This window comes from Lampetra fluviatilis, chromosome 10 (genome assembly GCF_964198595.1).
Source record: "Lampetra fluviatilis chromosome 10, kcLamFluv1.1, whole genome shotgun sequence".
Classification (NCBI taxonomy): domain Eukaryota; kingdom Metazoa; phylum Chordata; class Hyperoartia; order Petromyzontiformes; family Petromyzontidae; genus Lampetra; species Lampetra fluviatilis.
Genome location: NC_136284.1, coordinates 10,893,388 through 10,909,731, shown reverse-complemented (window position 1 = coordinate 10,909,731; position 16,344 = coordinate 10,893,388). Strand labels below are relative to the sequence as shown.

The following is a 16,344-nucleotide window of genomic DNA, read 5'->3' as shown; positions in this document are numbered from 1 at the left end:
GCCCGGAAGGGATCGGGGTCAGTTGTTGGCGTGAAGAAGCGGGGCCACGTTGGGTGGCCGCCGCGCCATCAGCCACGTGGCTGATGGGGCTTCAGCACACCGTCGGCCAGCGGTGTACGGAGCGGGGGGGAGCTGGAGAGACTGACGGAAGAGTGCGTGTGGGGTACATCGCGAGGAGACCGCGTGCGGGGCATGCGCGAGGAGACGCTGGTCCACTGTCAGGACCAGCGGGGTGTGAGGAAGAGCGGAGGAGCTGACGAGGGAGCGCGTGCGGGGCGCGCTCGAGACAACGCTGGTCCGCGAACAGGACCCAGCGGGGTGCGGAGAAAGAAACTAAATAAAAGACAAACGGAGACAGCAGTGCCTGACGGAGTATTTTATTACACTTGCTCTCAAGATCGCAATATAGTTACTTTGGTACAAGTTTGACTCGACTTATTCAATTACAAGTGACATTCACAATAAGGCAAGTTACAGGCTTCTTTGTTAACTAGGCCTCGCATTTATCGTAACAATTTAACAGCATTATAAAGGCGTTTACAGCATTATAACGGTCGTTCTAACATAACAGCATTCCCAGTATTACAAGAACATAAACGAACTTACAGACAATGCTTCTTAAAGTCCCACAATGTACAATTACAGCTGGCTTCACTGGGATGCGATGTGTGCTGCCATCTTGAACATTGTGCAATGGCGGACCCCCAGCCTCGTCCGCCGATTATGACTACTCCATGCCATCTTAGCAGCGATCCGGAAAATATCGAGGTGGGATACACGGAGTGCACACACGTGTCAAACACGCGTGTTCGATATGGATTTAATGAGCGCACACTCAGCATCGGCGGAGTTTGACTTCTATATTTGGGGGGGGGGGGGGGGCGGGAGGGTCTCTCTGTCTCTTACATTCGGAATCGCAGATTCATATGTTTTTGATCTTTATTTTAACTTCTGAAAATATATTAATAACGGTGCCCCCTCCCTGTGTGCCCCCCTGCCAACTCCGCCCACGAGTCATTGAGCCCTGCATCGTCTGCAGTTGTCTCGTCACTCACAAATCTGTTGCCGGGATGCCGCTGCTCTTCGTGGACACGCCGGACATCAATTACCGTGATTGGCGATGGCCAGCCCGCGGAGATATGCCAGACGTGCCATACAGATAGCAAAGCTATGACCGACAGCAGTACAGACAGTCAGCCGTACAAACAGTCGTTCAAACAGTCGTACAGACAGCAGTACAGATAGCAAAGCTATGACAGACAGCCGTACAGACAGCCGTACAAACAGTCGTTCAAACAGTCGTTCAAACAGTCGTACAAACAGTCGTACAAACAGTCGTACAGACAGCAGTACAGATAGCAAAGCTATGACAGACAGCCGTACAGACAGCCGTACAAACAGTCGTCTGTACGGCTGTCTCTCATTGCTCCGCCAGACGCGAGGCGGTTGCAATGGCACGGATTGCGGTGTGTCAGTACTTGTGTAGGACTTGAGAAACACGCGTCACGCGTTGGGTTGAGATGTCTGCACGTGGCGGACAGTGAGGGCAAACGGGGACACAGGGCGCTGAGCGACTTACTGTTGTTGTTGTACCAATTAAGGTGGCATGGTCGTTAAGGGGGGCCGCAGGTGGCCGGGGGTAATTGAGGACGCAGGCCGGTGATTGGACGAGAGGTATGGGTGTCTGAAATTGGCGCCGCTGTGTGTACAACAATGCCACGTGGCACTGGGGGCTGGGGGCAAGTAGCGAAGCGGGGGATGATCCAATTAATTAAGGGGAATTGGATCAGGGATAAAGGAGGAGAGCGTGGAGAGAAACGGGAGTTTGTGCCTGGGACGCGTGACGAACGGATGGGGAGACGGAGCAGCAGATAGAGTGGGTATCGTATAAGGTAGCAGTGGATAAAGAGAGTATAGTATAAGGTAGCAGTGGACAGAGAGAATACAGTGTACGGTAGCAGTGGATAGAGAGAATACAGATAGAGTAGCAGTGGATGGAGCGAGTACAGTGTAGGATAGCAGCGGAGTAACGGACCTTGGTGGAGAGAGCTACGACGGAGTGAGACGGCAGAGAGAACAAAAAGCGACCGAGCTGGAGAGAGAGAGCAGAGACGTCGTGCCACTGCATCGCCAATGCCGACAAGCGAAGGCGGATCACAACCTGTGTCGGCTGGAAAACCTACCGGAGGTGCCCTTTGAAAATGTAAAGAGGAAGATGCTCTACTCCTACATAGTCCAGTTTCACCAACAGGACACCCTGAGGAACCACAAGGACCATGCCTGGAGGAAAGCCCTGCCCTGCATCTCTCCGGAGAGGCCTCGCTGGAGGCAACTCTACTCCAGCCCGACGTACAACCGCATCGGTGACCTCAGCTGGAGCATCGCCCACAAGTGCAAGAGCCTGGACTTGTTGTTCAAGGTCCTCAAAAACATCCTCCTAAAGTTCAGCCTCCACTTCTCCCCGACGGTCCTCATCTTTGGATACCAAAAGGGCGACGGACCCCAACATCTTCAGGGGCTGGTCAACGTGCTCGTCAGCTACGCCAAGCTCGCCATTTACAGGGCGAGGAAGGTGGCCCTGAAGGGGAAACGTCCGGCCAGCAGCCTGGGCATCTTCCGCACTCTGGTCGGAGCCAGGGTGTGGCTGGAGTTCTGCCATGCACGGCTGACCCACGCCGGGCCAGCCTTCAGGGAGCAGTGGGCGATGGAGGAGGCCGTGTGCTCGGTGGCAGATGACGGGGAGCTCTGCATGCTGATATGAGCTACCCGTCAGAGGCCGTCGGACTGCGAGAAGGGCTGCGTGCAGAACGAGAGAGAGCGAGCGAGAGAGTGAGCGAGAGGTGGGGGTTTACATAAAGCCAAGTTTAAAATTTTACACACAAAAAATACGAAATGATGAACGAAGCAAAGTGCCGAATACACCAAGCATCTTCTTGTTTCCACTGATCGTAAAAAAAAAGAGGATCGCTGGAGGAGCAGAGGGAGAGCGAACGAAGCCAGCGGAGAGGAGCGAGCGAGCGGAGGGACATTGAGTGATGTTGATGGGGAGTTGTGACTGGAAGAGTACGGCGGGACATTGAGTGATGCCGACGGAGGAAATGTGAACTATATGAGTTAATAAAGAACCGAGAAAGACAAAGAAGCTGTCGCATCAGTACGAGTCCTACACTTGTAGAGTATTTTTTTTAAGAAGGAGCAGTGTGTGTGTGTGAGGCGTTATACAAACAGCGATTCAATAGCTTCACCCACGATTGAACTTTAGTCTTCGCGTGGTAAAGCGTTATTTGCAAGTATAATAAATAGCACATTACGTTTCGTTGTGTTAAAATAATAACTATGCATCATTTGATTGAAGTCGCGACCCTGAAAGGCGATAATGAATCGAATCACCGAGGGTTTGTGAATTGTGAAACCGCACACGTCTCACATCAGTGGTCAGTGATATCTGAACCGGTACTGGGTCACCACCACTTCAACAACCCGCATTTACGGGCGTAGTGAAGTATGGTCAAACAACCATGACCGACACAGCGAGGGGATCCCTTCTTCGGACACAGCAGATTGAGAGAGGACTCGCGCATATAAACCGTAGTTCTGTCTTTGAATGATTAATCTTGCTGCGTGTATGATTAAGATACATAATACTAAACACGCCAAGCTGTTTTAAGTCCGTGGGGGTGTGAGTGTATATATATACACACACACACAGAGAGAGACATGCCGCGTTACGGGGAGGTCCCCTTTTAATGTACCTGAGCTCACGCACGGGTTAATGGTTGAGCACAAGAATCAGGCCTTGTAGATGACAAGTCACAACTCAACATCAACACACACCGAATTGCATTTCACCACACCCCATAAGCCCTGCACACACATATATATACACAGGCATACAACACGAAACAATGTGCGTCTGAGAGCATTACCTTCTCGAGCACCAATCAATAGCCACGCTAATAACGGAACGCCAACGCATCACCCATGGAACCTACCATCACCACCGACTTTGGGGACATCATCGCCACCATCGGCTTCGGCAAGTTCCAAAAGTGGCTCATCTTCTGGACGAGCCTCACGTGCCTTTTTGGGGACTTCCCCTCCTTCGTGCAGGTCTTCTCGGGCTCCGCCGTGCCGCACAGCTGCCGGCCAGACAGCGCGGGCGTCACGGGCTCAGCGGGGCCCACGAACGCGACCCCGGAGCCTGTGTCCGTGACCCCGAGTGATGGGCACGGAGGCGAGCCGGTGAACCCGTGCGTGCGCGTCCTCGACGCGAGTCTCCTCCGCCCGTGGGAGCACGGCGGGGGGAATGTCTCGAGCGGTGGTGCGTGGAGCACCCTCGCCACCGCCGCTGCTGATGGTGATGATGAGCTGGGGGCTTTTGGAAACTACAGCCAGGAGCCCTGCACCAACGGGTGGATGTACGACACCAGCCAGTATTCTTCGACCATCGTCACCGAGGTGATGCACACAATTGTGAAAAAGAGCTTTATAGCTCATCGGATTCCTCCAGTATGAATACATATTCTGATTCTCTACGCTGTATATAGATGTCTCTCTATGTAACTGTCCTGGCTCATTTGTATCCGTGCACGTTTTGCCTTCGTTTATGCATCGGGTGGAGGCGGTGGCGCAATTCGCAACGCAAAGTGCTTACGTACGAAAGTGGCCGTCTATGTTACATTCCAGGCCACGGGTAACGTCAGTGGCGAGCGATATCTGAATGGGTCCTAGGGACCCCCCCAGCCCCCTTCGTCACCAACCTGCACTTGATCCAGCGGGGTGAAGCATGGCGGGTGAGACTTCATCCAGCAGCTGTGGATTGACAATGACGGATCTCTCCATCTTTGTTCTCGTGCATTCGTCTGTCCGTGTGCTAAGTTTGATCTGGTGTGCGAGCGGAGCTGGCTGAACGAGATGTCGCAGGCGATGTTCATGCTGGGATTTCTGCTCGGCTCGGCTGGTGGGCCTCTCTCCGACAGGTGGGGGGCTGGGTGCGGAGGGGAGGGTGGGGCTGGGTGGGGAGGGGCTGGTCACCCCGTGGTGCCCTTATAAAACTCAACGTTTAACCTACTCACGCCGGCTTGTGCCCGCCCTCAGTCGGGCATATTTGCGGAATACACCACTCCGCCGTTGACCCTGGCCATTGACCGAGCAACCCAACGTTCCTACCAGCTTCCTCCGCAGGAATGTGTTTAAAATGGGAGCATTGGTATCGGGCATTGGTGGTGGTGGTAAAACATTCGAGGGAAGGAATTAATATAAAAGGTCGTGTGGGGTCACGCTGAGGGTTAGCCGGGGGGGGGGTCGCAGGACCACAGATAAATAATTAAAGAGCACGATGGTAACAAGGGCGAGAAAAAAAGGAAAAGCGGGGGGTTGGGGGTGCTGTAGGTAAGTCAACGAAGATACTCGACTGTATATTCAGGGGGGGAAACAACGAGAAAGAGGTGTGACTGGGAGGGATTTTGTGGAAAGTTCCAGAAGGTGGGGAGTGAGAGGATAGATACGGGGGTGGGTGGGGGGGTTGTGGGTCAGCAGCTCGGGGCTCCCGGACAAAAAAAAGTTGCTCAAGTAACAGCCTCCTAGGGAAGTGCGTCACCGAGTGTGTGGGGAGCGGTGGTGCAGCGGTGGTGCCGCACTACGAACCCGGCGAGCCGAGTTCGAGTCTCGCTCACGGCCAACACCGGTGACGATTATATGAGCGAGTCCTGGGCCTTCCCCTAGGTCGACTCAGTCAAAAAATTTGAGTACCTGTTTCAGTGTGGAAACATCGCCACTGGGGAGACAAAGGCGGTCGGGCGTGGTGCTGGCCACCCACCCCCTCGTGTGCCGTGCCGGCCTTCGTAGGTGCTCGCAAACAGCACTCGACCCAACAATCTGTCAATTCTATACGGGGGATCTGTGTCTGTTATCGAGTGTGCGTTACCGAAACAATAAATGTTTCCCTTCCCAGTACGACTCGTAGGGATTCCCTTTCGTGGAGGGCACCAAAGCGAAATCGCACCCCACTTTGAACTTAATCCAGCTGCGAGTTGAATGATGTGGCACGCGGCACGCATGTCCCACCCATTCGCAGGTACGGACGGAAGGGACTTATTGTCGTGGCCATGGTCTGGCATTTTATCTGCGGGCTCGGCAGCGCGTTCTCCCCGAACGTTGCCCTCTACATCGTCTTCCGCTTCGGAGTGGGCCTCGGCATGTCGTTCATCCTCGGCAACCCCATCGTGCTCAGTGAGTCTAACATTCGCGAGCTCGTTTGGCGCTTCATTGCTACGCATTGTCCGTCGACCCATAACGGTTTACCCGTTATATTGCACGGGGAAATTGAGTACAAAAAAAACACGTTTCGTCTATCTGTTTGTGTTTCTCCCTTGTGATGGGACTTTGTAGGATGAACGTTGAGATTTATAAAGGGGCACGGGGTGACCAATAAGGTCTGTAATGAGATAAGCAGTGGGGTTTACAGGTATGTGTATGTAGCCGGTCCGCTCTGTCCACTCTCCTCCCATCGTGAATCCTTTCGAGGGGGTAGACAGGTCGTCTAAATAGACAACAATAACAACAAAAACAATAAATTTCGGAGGTGAGCAGTAGACCGGTGCGTTGTATTCTGTCCTCTGGAGAAGTGGGCGACTCGACAACAGCTGAGCACGGGGGGGAGGGGTTGTGAGACGGCACTTTATTTCAAGAGTCCTGTTCAGAAGGTCAATTGGGTATCTGCAATAGCGATCAGAGATACCCTCCACGTCACAACACCGCAGCTGAATTCCTCGGTTCAGAAGATAGCCAGAATCAACATTTGGGGCATGCCTCATACACTGCTGTGCACGTGTTGACTCGGGGGTCCATTCTCTGATCACCATTTGCCTGCTCTTAAATAATAATAATCATAAAAGGCACTTGGCTACCCCGAGCTATGCAAAATAGTTCTTTAGGTTCCCATAGGTGAGCTCACACCGGCGGTATGGACAACGCTCAGACCTCTCTGTTAATCGACTGCTGGATAAAGGGCCTCCTAACCCTACACGGGCAGGGATCGGAAACCAAAATAACAAGGATACTTTTTTTTTGGGGGGGGGGGGAGAATTCGCTAACAAACAAAAAAACTCCTCAATATTTCAAGAGCCGCAATGCACTGTGGCGAACACCAAGACGGCGGTGGGTCCTTAATCAACAACGTCACGAAGCAGTCCGCAAAGAGTCGCGTGCGGTTCCGGAGCCGCAGGTTTGCTGATCCTTGGGTCACAGCAGTGCCGGATTATCCTCGTTGCAAAAGTAGCTCCGTATGTAGTAGCTACATCTGTAGTAGCTACGGGCCACGCACTTTCAAGGGCCCAGCACGAAATGCTTTCAAGATATCAATTCCGGTTCAGTGATTCTGCACTTGCTCTATTACTATAGTACTATACTGCCTTCAACTTTTATGAACGACTGGGTCTTTAAGGTTAGAGATTTTTCCTATTATCTTGCTCTATAGCAAATGAAAAAAATGCAATTACTCTACTATGCAAGTAAAAAAAATAGTGTTTTAATATTTGTGTTTTTTATTTATATTTGTTATGTTTATATTTGAAGAATATTTGTTTTGTCCCTGAGTTGTACGTGTTATTTCGTAATAGCTTATGCCTCAAAAGTGCAGAAAAAGGCTATTGTTCCCCACAAATTTGCTTTTGTGACCGGACTTTATGTTTTCTCATTGAAAATAGGTAAATTTCAAAATATCACTGTCCTGGTCACAAAAGCAAAGTTTGTGGGGAATAATCGCCATTTTCTGCACTTTTGAGGCATAAGCAATAAAAAAAACAACACTTAGTACCCAGAGACAAAATAAATATTGTTCTTTGTTACACAGTGATCAGCACGGGGGAGACAAAAGGCAGCCGAGGGCATGGTTTCGGCCATCCACCCCTTCCCTCGTGTGCTGTCACCGGCCTCCATCGGGCCTACTCGCTAACAGCACTTGCCCCAACAGTCTGCTAATGCTATACGGGGGAACCATTTCTCGTTCTGCGTGCAGTCATGGAGTGGTGCGGCACGTCCACGAGAACCCTGGCCGCCCTGGTCCCCCAGGCCTCGCGGGGCATGGGGCAGGTGCTGCTCGCCACGCTGGCCTACTTCATCCGCGACTGGCGAATGTTCCAGCTCGTCGTCACCATCCCCCCCTTCGTGGCCTTCATCGTCTACTTGTGGTGACCGCGACGCTCTCGCAAACCGCGACGGCACGCGGTTCATCGGTTCATCGACCTGCCGCGCGATGAGGGCCTCCCCATGCCGCGCAGGCTGCTCATGATGTTAATGTTGATAATGCCGATGCTGGTATTGATGGTGGTGCTGCATGAGTACGACTACATAGCCGTCAACCCATACGGTTCACCCGTATTGTACAGGGAAATTGAGTTTTCAGGTCCATACGGCGTACAGACGTTTTAGTGCGGGAGATTTTTTTGTGTCTATTTCTTCGTGTTTTTCACTTGCGATGGGACTTTGTAGGATTAATTTTGAGATTTATAAGGGCACGTGTGACCAGTAAGGTAACACATTCCTGCGGAGGGAGCTGGTAGGAACGTTGGGTTGCTCGGTCAATGGCCAGGGTCAACGGCGGCGTGGTTTATTCCGCAAATATGGCCGACAGTGAGGGCGGGCACAAGCCAGCGTGAGTAGTTTAAACGTTGAGTTTTATAAGGGCACCACGGGGTGACCAGCCCCTCCCCACCCAGCCCCACCTCTCCCACCCCCCACCCAGCCCCACCCTCCACCCAGCCCCACCCTCCCCACCCAGCCCCTCCCTCCCCCTCCCCAACCTCCCCTCCCTCCCTCCCCTCCCCTCCCCACCCAGCCCTACCCTCCCCACCCAGCCCCTCCCTCCCCCTCCCCACCCTCCCCTCCCTCCCTCCCCTCCCCTCCCCACCCAGCCCCACCCTCCCCACCCAGCCCCTCCCGGCACGACGGACACAATAATCCCCTGTGGGCTGGTGTAACCAGGAGATTCCTACCAGTATTAATTGGTCTGTAACAAGTTAGACACCGATAAGGGATTTGCAGCGATGTGACTATGACGGAGGTCATACTGATGCCGCTGCTGCTGAGGACACTGCTGAAAGTGCTGCTGGTGCTGATGAATATGATGATGATTCTGCTGCTGATGCTGCTTATGATAATGATGATATTGACACTGCTGAGAATGATTTTCCGACTGATTATGCTGGCGTAGATTATTACATCGCCAACCGTACTAATCTGCACCTCCGATTAGCAGGGTTGGTTACGTACGGTACGAAGTTCAACGTGCATACATGCAAAGATGATGTTCTTAATGATGCTGATGCTGCTGTTACCGATAACGATGTTGACGAGGGCATTGCCACTAATGACGATGCCGCCGATCATTGCCGATGACATCGCGTGGCGCGGCAGCATCGTTCCCGAGTCGGCGCGGTGGCTCTACATGAGGGGGGACCACGATCGCGCCAAGAAACTCATCATGGAAGCGGCCAAGCAGAATGGCGTCAGGCTACCCACGCACATGGTGGACACGGTGAGAGTGTTTTGGCCACCCGAGTTCTTCGCTGCGTGCCGCGGGTTCCAGGTATCGATTGGGGCAAGCTCTCGTGTTGCTTTTTTTGGGGGGTAGAATTTTTTTCGCCCCCCCCCCCGGCGCATCCCGATTGTGTTAACGGTGTAATGTCACCAAGTAAATAATTCCCTCGGAAGTCTCGCAAAGTCGTTGCACTCCTTTTGTGTCAAGAGAACGGTCGTGGGATTTCTCTTTCGCTCGACTCCTGTCAAAAAGTTCTTCAAGTGGGCGCTTTATCCTACGCGCAGCAGAGGGTGCAATTTCCCACACGCACTGCCTTGAGATCGATTGCCTCATGACAGCCAAAGCGATATTGTTAATACTCAGAGTTGGAAAGTGACAAATTAAACGAACACGTACATTGAAATACGAGGTTTTGTTGGTGGTGTCTTTGGTAACTGGGTTTAGATAATTCACTCACAACTCACGAGGACCTATCATTATCACGGGTGGCTAGGACCCGGATGTGGACTCAGGCTATCAATGCTCGTCATTCCGCCCCCCGTGTTAGCTCCCGTGAGCCTCCTGGTCACTCAGTTTTAGTATCATCGATGGATACAACTCCAGTGAGGATTTCCATGACTTAACTTTGATCCCCGTGTCTAACATTCAAATTTGGTTGGTCCCCTGGAAACTGTTATGTCAGCATTTCACTGCGAATGTAAATTTCTTTACCTAATATGCTTATAGTTGTATGCACTGTCGGTTTCTATCTACATTATAGGCAGCCTCGTTTCTTTCACGTTTACTTTTCCCCGTGTTTTTCCTTTGCTATTTGTGTTAGAAAAGAGGCCCGCAGTTTCAGCATGTTTTCATTCGACTAAATGATCCTTCGAAGGTGTCCTTGCAGGACCTGCAGCTTGCCATCTCAGTATTCACGAATTAAAAGGCCGCGCAGATTACACACGCGGCATATAAATAGTCACCCTTGCTCGCTATTGTTGGTGGAGTCTCACAAATGCTTTATCGGGTCAATAACTTATTAATACAGCGCCGAAATTCTCCGGACTGGACCGGTTTACTCCAGCGCCCGGCTCATCTACGCGACCCGACAATCATTAACACACTTGCACATCGTTCAAGAAAGCCACCGTCCCATCATGTCGCATTTTGACTACCCCGGCAAGGGCACCCTCTGAGTAAGGTATTTCTCACTGGTCTTGGCAATAGCATTTATCTATGGAAGCAGATTCCACTTTTAAGCCGTTGGTCAGAGTTGCTGACCTCGTGCCTATTCACATGACTATCGGTATCAATGACAAACGAATAGCCAACGTGCTGTCGGCGTTACTAAGAGTTAACCTCCCAAACCAGAAAGTCCTAACGCTTCCCTGTCATCTATATCTACTCCCCTCCACGCGCTGCCTTCTCCAGCAACAGGGCTTGCAGCTGGAGCCCCCCAATTAATATTAGCTCAAAAAGGGAGGTCACTTTTATCTGCCACTGTTCAAGTTCAAGTTCAAGACTTTCTGTTCTCTTGCCCATCACTGCCTGCCTCTCCCTCGAAAATGAATTCCAACTCTTTCTGTAGAGCGTTTTGAAATGCGGCCGCTTTTAGATGCTGTACAAAAATATTCATCACTACAGATTCCAATAAACTAGACAATAAACGACTGTATTCACCCCCCCCACTCCCTGGTGATTTAGAGTTACAATTGGACTTCTGTTTGCTTGGCTGCTTGCATGCGTGGGCAGCGGTAGTGTAGTGGTCAGCGCGCTGCGCTACAACACCGGTGACCAGAGTTCGATTCCCGCTCACGGCCCACATTGGTGAGCCGTGAGCGGGAATCGAACTCTGGTCACCGGTTTTGAGGTCGAGTCGACCTAGGCCCCCCTAGGTCGACTCGACCTCAAAAATGAGTATCCGGTGCAATGTGCAAATATCGCTACTGGGGAAACAAAGTGTGCGGCTGGGCGCGGTGCTGACCCCCCCACCACCCCCTCGTGCGCCTCGCTAACAGGTTAACAGCATATTCTTGGTTCTTTCGGTAAAGTTACGTAAATAGAAAATAACATAAAAATACATCTGTATTGTTAATTTAAATTTTATTATTTTATTTAAGATTTTTTGTTTTCTATCTACGTGACTTTACAAAAAGAACCAATAATATGAATTCCTGCAGTCACGAAAGTTTTAAGTCAAAAAAAGGTTAACAGCACTTGCCAAAACAGTCTCAAACGTCGTACTACTCAAATTGTAAATGTTGTGGATTTACGCTCCAACACACCGGTGGGCTGAATTAGTTACTAATTGGCGTTTGGTTTACGTGACAAGTCCCTTATTAATTGGCTGTCGGGTGGTGGAGGGTTACGACACATTTACACTTGCGCGATCTAACCCAAAAACCTTTATTGTGAATAATTTTGGTCGCGAAAGCCTACGTGTTAAACAAAACAGTATGTTTAGGCGACACGGGGGATCACTGTCCTTGTGCGTCCCCCTGCTCCAGTTGTCAATGGAGAAGAAGAAGTCCTCGACGTCCGCGCTCGACCTCTTTAGAACGTTCCACATGCGACGTCTCACCCTGACCATTCTCTACCTCTGGTGAGATGTCACAGTCAAAATTAGCAGGGTAACAAATTCACTCCCCCACCCACCCAGCCTCCCCCCGCCCCGGGGCTCCCCTCTGCCTCCACGTCCCACGATTCAATTAGCTGCACTACGAGACGCGCTGGATTACAAGACGCACCTCTGACTATTGCTTTAAATTACGGGGGGGGGGGGGGGGGGTCATATAATTTGGAGAATGCCTAAATCGTTCCAAGTCAAGAGTCGTGATTAAGATCAAAGAACAACTTTATATATTATTTGTATCCTTGCGAAAAGTGGCCTCACGGGTCACCTGAACCCATTATTCCTCCCCATCGTCACGTTAGTTAACATTCTAATTATTATAGTTATCTTAACATGTTGAGCAAAACCTTCCCAGAACTAAGTTTTGTTTTCGTCACGTGTATGTCCGTAGTACGACGTTGAACTTATTTCGCACTGGCAAGGGTGACCTAAGTGAACAAGCGACAATAACATCCTAATAAATCACATTATTGGTTCTTTCGGTAAAGTCACGTGACTTTACCGAAAGAACCAAGAATATGAATCCCTGCAGTCACGGAAGCTTTAAATCTAAATCCGAATAAATCATTACATATATACGGGGGGGGGGGGGGTTGGGGGCGGGCAGTCGCCAAACACCCCACAGCTTAGAGGCAATAATAAGAGGGAACACGATTGTGTGTGTTTTTTTAATCATGGTTGCTGTGCACTGACCCAAAGGACTAACATGGCAAGGGACCCCATCAGCAACCGGCGCGATATGACCGTGAAGACATTCCTCAATTTGAGCAGTTATAGGAACCGGGGTGGGGGGAGGGGGGTGAGAGACAATGGGCGAGGCAATTCCAAAGTTGGACATTGAAAGGAAACAAGCAGAGAGAGAGAAGTGTTGTGACCTTCAATGCGACTGGTGGTGGTGGTGGTGGTTGAACAGCGTGGACGAGACGATACAGTCAGTCAGTCTGGTAGACCGAGTGTTCAACGTGGCGGTAGTCATCGATGAGTGAGGTTACATGGGAACGGTAGCGAAAGGTCGTAGCGATAGAAGAGCGATGAGGAGGTGGGTGACTGGAGTGAAACAAATGAAGCAGAGGGTGATGATGGACATCACGAGCAGAGAAGGGAGACAAAATAACCAAGAAGGAAAACGAAAATCTGCCATCCACACAGACTCTTGGCGTAATGGAAATAATTGTTTATTTCTGTATTGTTTTGTCCGTCTGCTGAAGCATGAACCTCTCTGCAGGTTGATGGTGAGCATGTCCTACTACAAACTGAGCCTCAGCTCCACGGGATTTGGCCTCAGCATCTACCTCACCCAGATGATCTTCGGAGTCACCGAATCGCCGGCCCGCTTTTGCCTGCCGTGGTTTTTGGAGCGCTTCGGTCGCCGGCCAAGCATGTTCACCGTCCAGTTTGTCGGGGGCTTGGCCTGCATCATCCTCGCGCTCATCCCTGATGGTGAGAGGCCACCCTGTCCAAGTTGCCACCACACACTGCATCGCCACACTGGTCACTGTGGGTTGTTGGTTGTTGAAGGTGGATGGGGGGGGGGGGGGCTAGGGCCCCAGGAACTGCCATGTACATTGCAGAATGCGCTAACCACTGCCCCGCCACTCCCAGCCCTTTTGCGATTTGCAACACGATACACGATCTTCGCTATCCTTTCATGCGTGGAAGCGACTGCCCCACAACATCACCACGGATAACGGTGGGGGCTCCCCTCCTGCAATGGAACCAACTGTGCCGCCGGGACGCGTGCTGTTGTGGTCGTGCTTGTGGTGGCGATGGCCGTGATTGTGTCGGTGCTGGTGGCATTGGGGCAGACCTGCGAGTGGTCACCACGGTGATGGCGGTCTTGGTGAAGACGTGCATGGCGTGCGCTTTCTCCGTCCTCTTGGTCTACTCGACAGAGCTCTTCCCCACCACCCACCGGTAGGAAGGGGGGGGGGATCCCCATAGACAGCCCCGCGGACAAAGCACAACGTTCGCGCGCCCCATCTCGTCGTATAATCGGGGTTCAGCTTTATTTGGTGCTTTTGAACGGGAGTCCACACGAGGATCAGCACGAACACGTGTGGGGGCACATGAGATGCTGCCCTTTCTTGTACACCAAGCATTGTTCATCAAACACGATAGATAAAAAAAACCACCGTCACTCTATGCCGTTGTCGTACCAAGTTGCAATGGATGCTCAGAGCGAACACGTTTGTTGGCGTCAGTTGCCTGTAAATGACCCAAGTGTGTTACTGCACAGCGACTTTGTGGGTAGAATAATTTAGCGCAGCAAAACATATTGTCGTATTGTACTTCTATGTTCCCATGTTTATGCTGCCCGTGCCCTCACCCACCGGTGACGGCCCTCATCCAGCATTTGGATGAGGCCTGACGAGAGCTGTTCATGTACGCGTCACATAAACAGCAGTGTCCTCCACCAGACGCACCGTTTCCACTGACAATGTTCTGCGCGCGCAATGCCGACCGCGCGCAAGTGCGCGAGCGTGGCCCCTACACGACGGCCGAGTTGCCCCAGACCGTTGACGTCGTCTCGACAGACAAAACGGACTGGGGATGTCGGCAATGTCGGGCAGCCTGGGTGGAATTCTGGCTCCCATGGTGTCCCTTCTCGGCGCCTACCACCGCGTCATCCCGCTCACGTTGGTGGGCGTCGGCGTGCTCGTCAGCTCGCTGCTCTGCCTGTGGCTGCCGGAGACCAGGAACGTCAAGCTGCCCGACGTTCTACCGACCAAAGCAGAGTTGGCGCACAAGTACGTGTCCGACAAATTTTTTTTTTTTGGGGGGGGGGGGGGGGGGGGTGGGGTGGGGGGGTTTAACACCTTTTGCAAGTTTGGCGTGCGTCACGGGGAAAAGTGTCACCGGGCGATTGTCACGTCTTGTCGGTGACAACGGGGTTTTGTTGAAAAGTGCTTTTGATGGACAATCATTTGGTCTACTGAGCAACTAACCGTGGGTAGCTCGAGGACTTCTGTCTTTGACCTGAATTGTAGTTGCCATTCCATTTATCCATTCGGGGTCATATTTGCCGAGATTTGGGAAAGCAATTTGGATGTTGCCGTGATGGAGGCAGTCGGGGTCCGCTCTCTGCCTGGATGGATAAAGTCATCTGTGCATATTGCTCACTTGACCGCGGTGCCTGTGTCTGGTGTCATGTAGGGCCAAGCTGAAGAAGGCAGGAGTGGCGCAGAACGGCGCGGCGAAGGGCAGCCTCAAGGTTTTCACGACGAGACTCTAAGTGGAGCGAGGGGATAGAGAGGAAGTGGTGTGCGGTGGAAGTCTACAATGGTACCATTGTTTTTAAAACGTGGACATAACTGTCGGTCGGTTGATGTTTACAGACTCAACAATGCTTTGGCACCGTCTGCTATGAAAATGTGCAATTTTAACAATTTGTCCAACGGACCTCACGATTTAAAATAAAATAAAAATTACGCTTGATATCGAGAAGTGATCTTTTTCCCCCCGTGTTTTGTTTTACCGACGCGGTTTAATTTCTCTGCCCAATTCTCGTACTGTTGGTAACACGTCATCAGTGTCGTTTTAATTTGGAATTCCGGCACCTAGCAGAGCACCACCTTGCCAGGATGTGGCCGTGGAAGATGATGAAACAGAACTACTTCTGATTCACTTCATTTCGGCCTTACAAACCACGCTGACGGCGAACCCTTTCATGCGCTGCGCAGAGCGCGTTTCGTCACACAGTCAGATCTGTAATTTTTTGCCAAATTAAATCGACAGTTAAACACATTTGTTTGCCGCGCGAAAAATTGGAGACCACGCCGAGACACCATTGGCTCAATTCACCCTCGGACCCAGTTTTGACCACGGGTGGATGGAACCAAATTCAGGGCAACGAGCCCAGCGCTGCTGGCTCCAGGGCTTGGACCGCTGAGCCGCCCGGCCACTGAACCATTGAATCAGCTTGTTTCATCAAACACGTTAGAACATTGATTACGCATTAATAAGTTGGGGGGGGGGGATAAATCTGGCTGCGTGTATGGATTATGTAAGGCTTCAATAGGGTAGGTCCCTGATAGCAACACGACTCTTCCACTGCTTCGTTCGTACAGGATTACCCTTACAAGAGTTACCGTGCCCCCTTTCACCTTCCGTCCCCCCAATTATGTACGGACAGATGGGCAGACAGAGCTTAAATGATTTTTATTTGAGGCTTTCGTGACTGCAGGAATCAATACTC

At 51.5% G+C, this 16,344-nt stretch overlaps 1 protein-coding gene across 1 annotated transcript; it reads left to right on the top strand.

Moving 5' to 3' along the window:
* Positions 1–3,981: 3,981 nt before the first annotated feature.
* On the top strand, positions 3,982–15,381 carry LOC144934337 (solute carrier family 22 member 13-like). Its single transcript, XM_078860019.1, has 10 exons — positions 3,982–4,458; positions 4,879–4,979; positions 6,077–6,231; positions 8,018–8,189; positions 9,415–9,535; positions 12,025–12,119; positions 13,375–13,589; positions 13,955–14,063; positions 14,684–14,896; positions 15,303–15,381. Exons 1-10 carry the CDS (start codon positions 3,982–3,984, stop codon positions 15,379–15,381), a joined length of 1,737 nt encoding a protein of 578 aa, XP_078716145.1.
* The last annotated feature ends 963 nt before the right edge of the window (positions 15,382–16,344 follow it).

Coding starts and splice junctions, on each gene's coding strand:
- LOC144934337 (XM_078860019.1), top strand. CDS start 3,982: ATGGAACCTACCATCACCACCGACTTTGGGGACATCATCGCCACCATC. Junction 6,232..8,017: donor CGGCAACCCCATCGTGCTCA/GTGAGTCTAACA, acceptor TTCTGCGTGCAG/TCATGGAGTGGTGCGGCACG. Junction 12,120..13,374: donor CTGACCATTCTCTACCTCTG/GTGAGATGTCAC, acceptor ACCTCTCTGCAG/GTTGATGGTGAGCATGTCCT.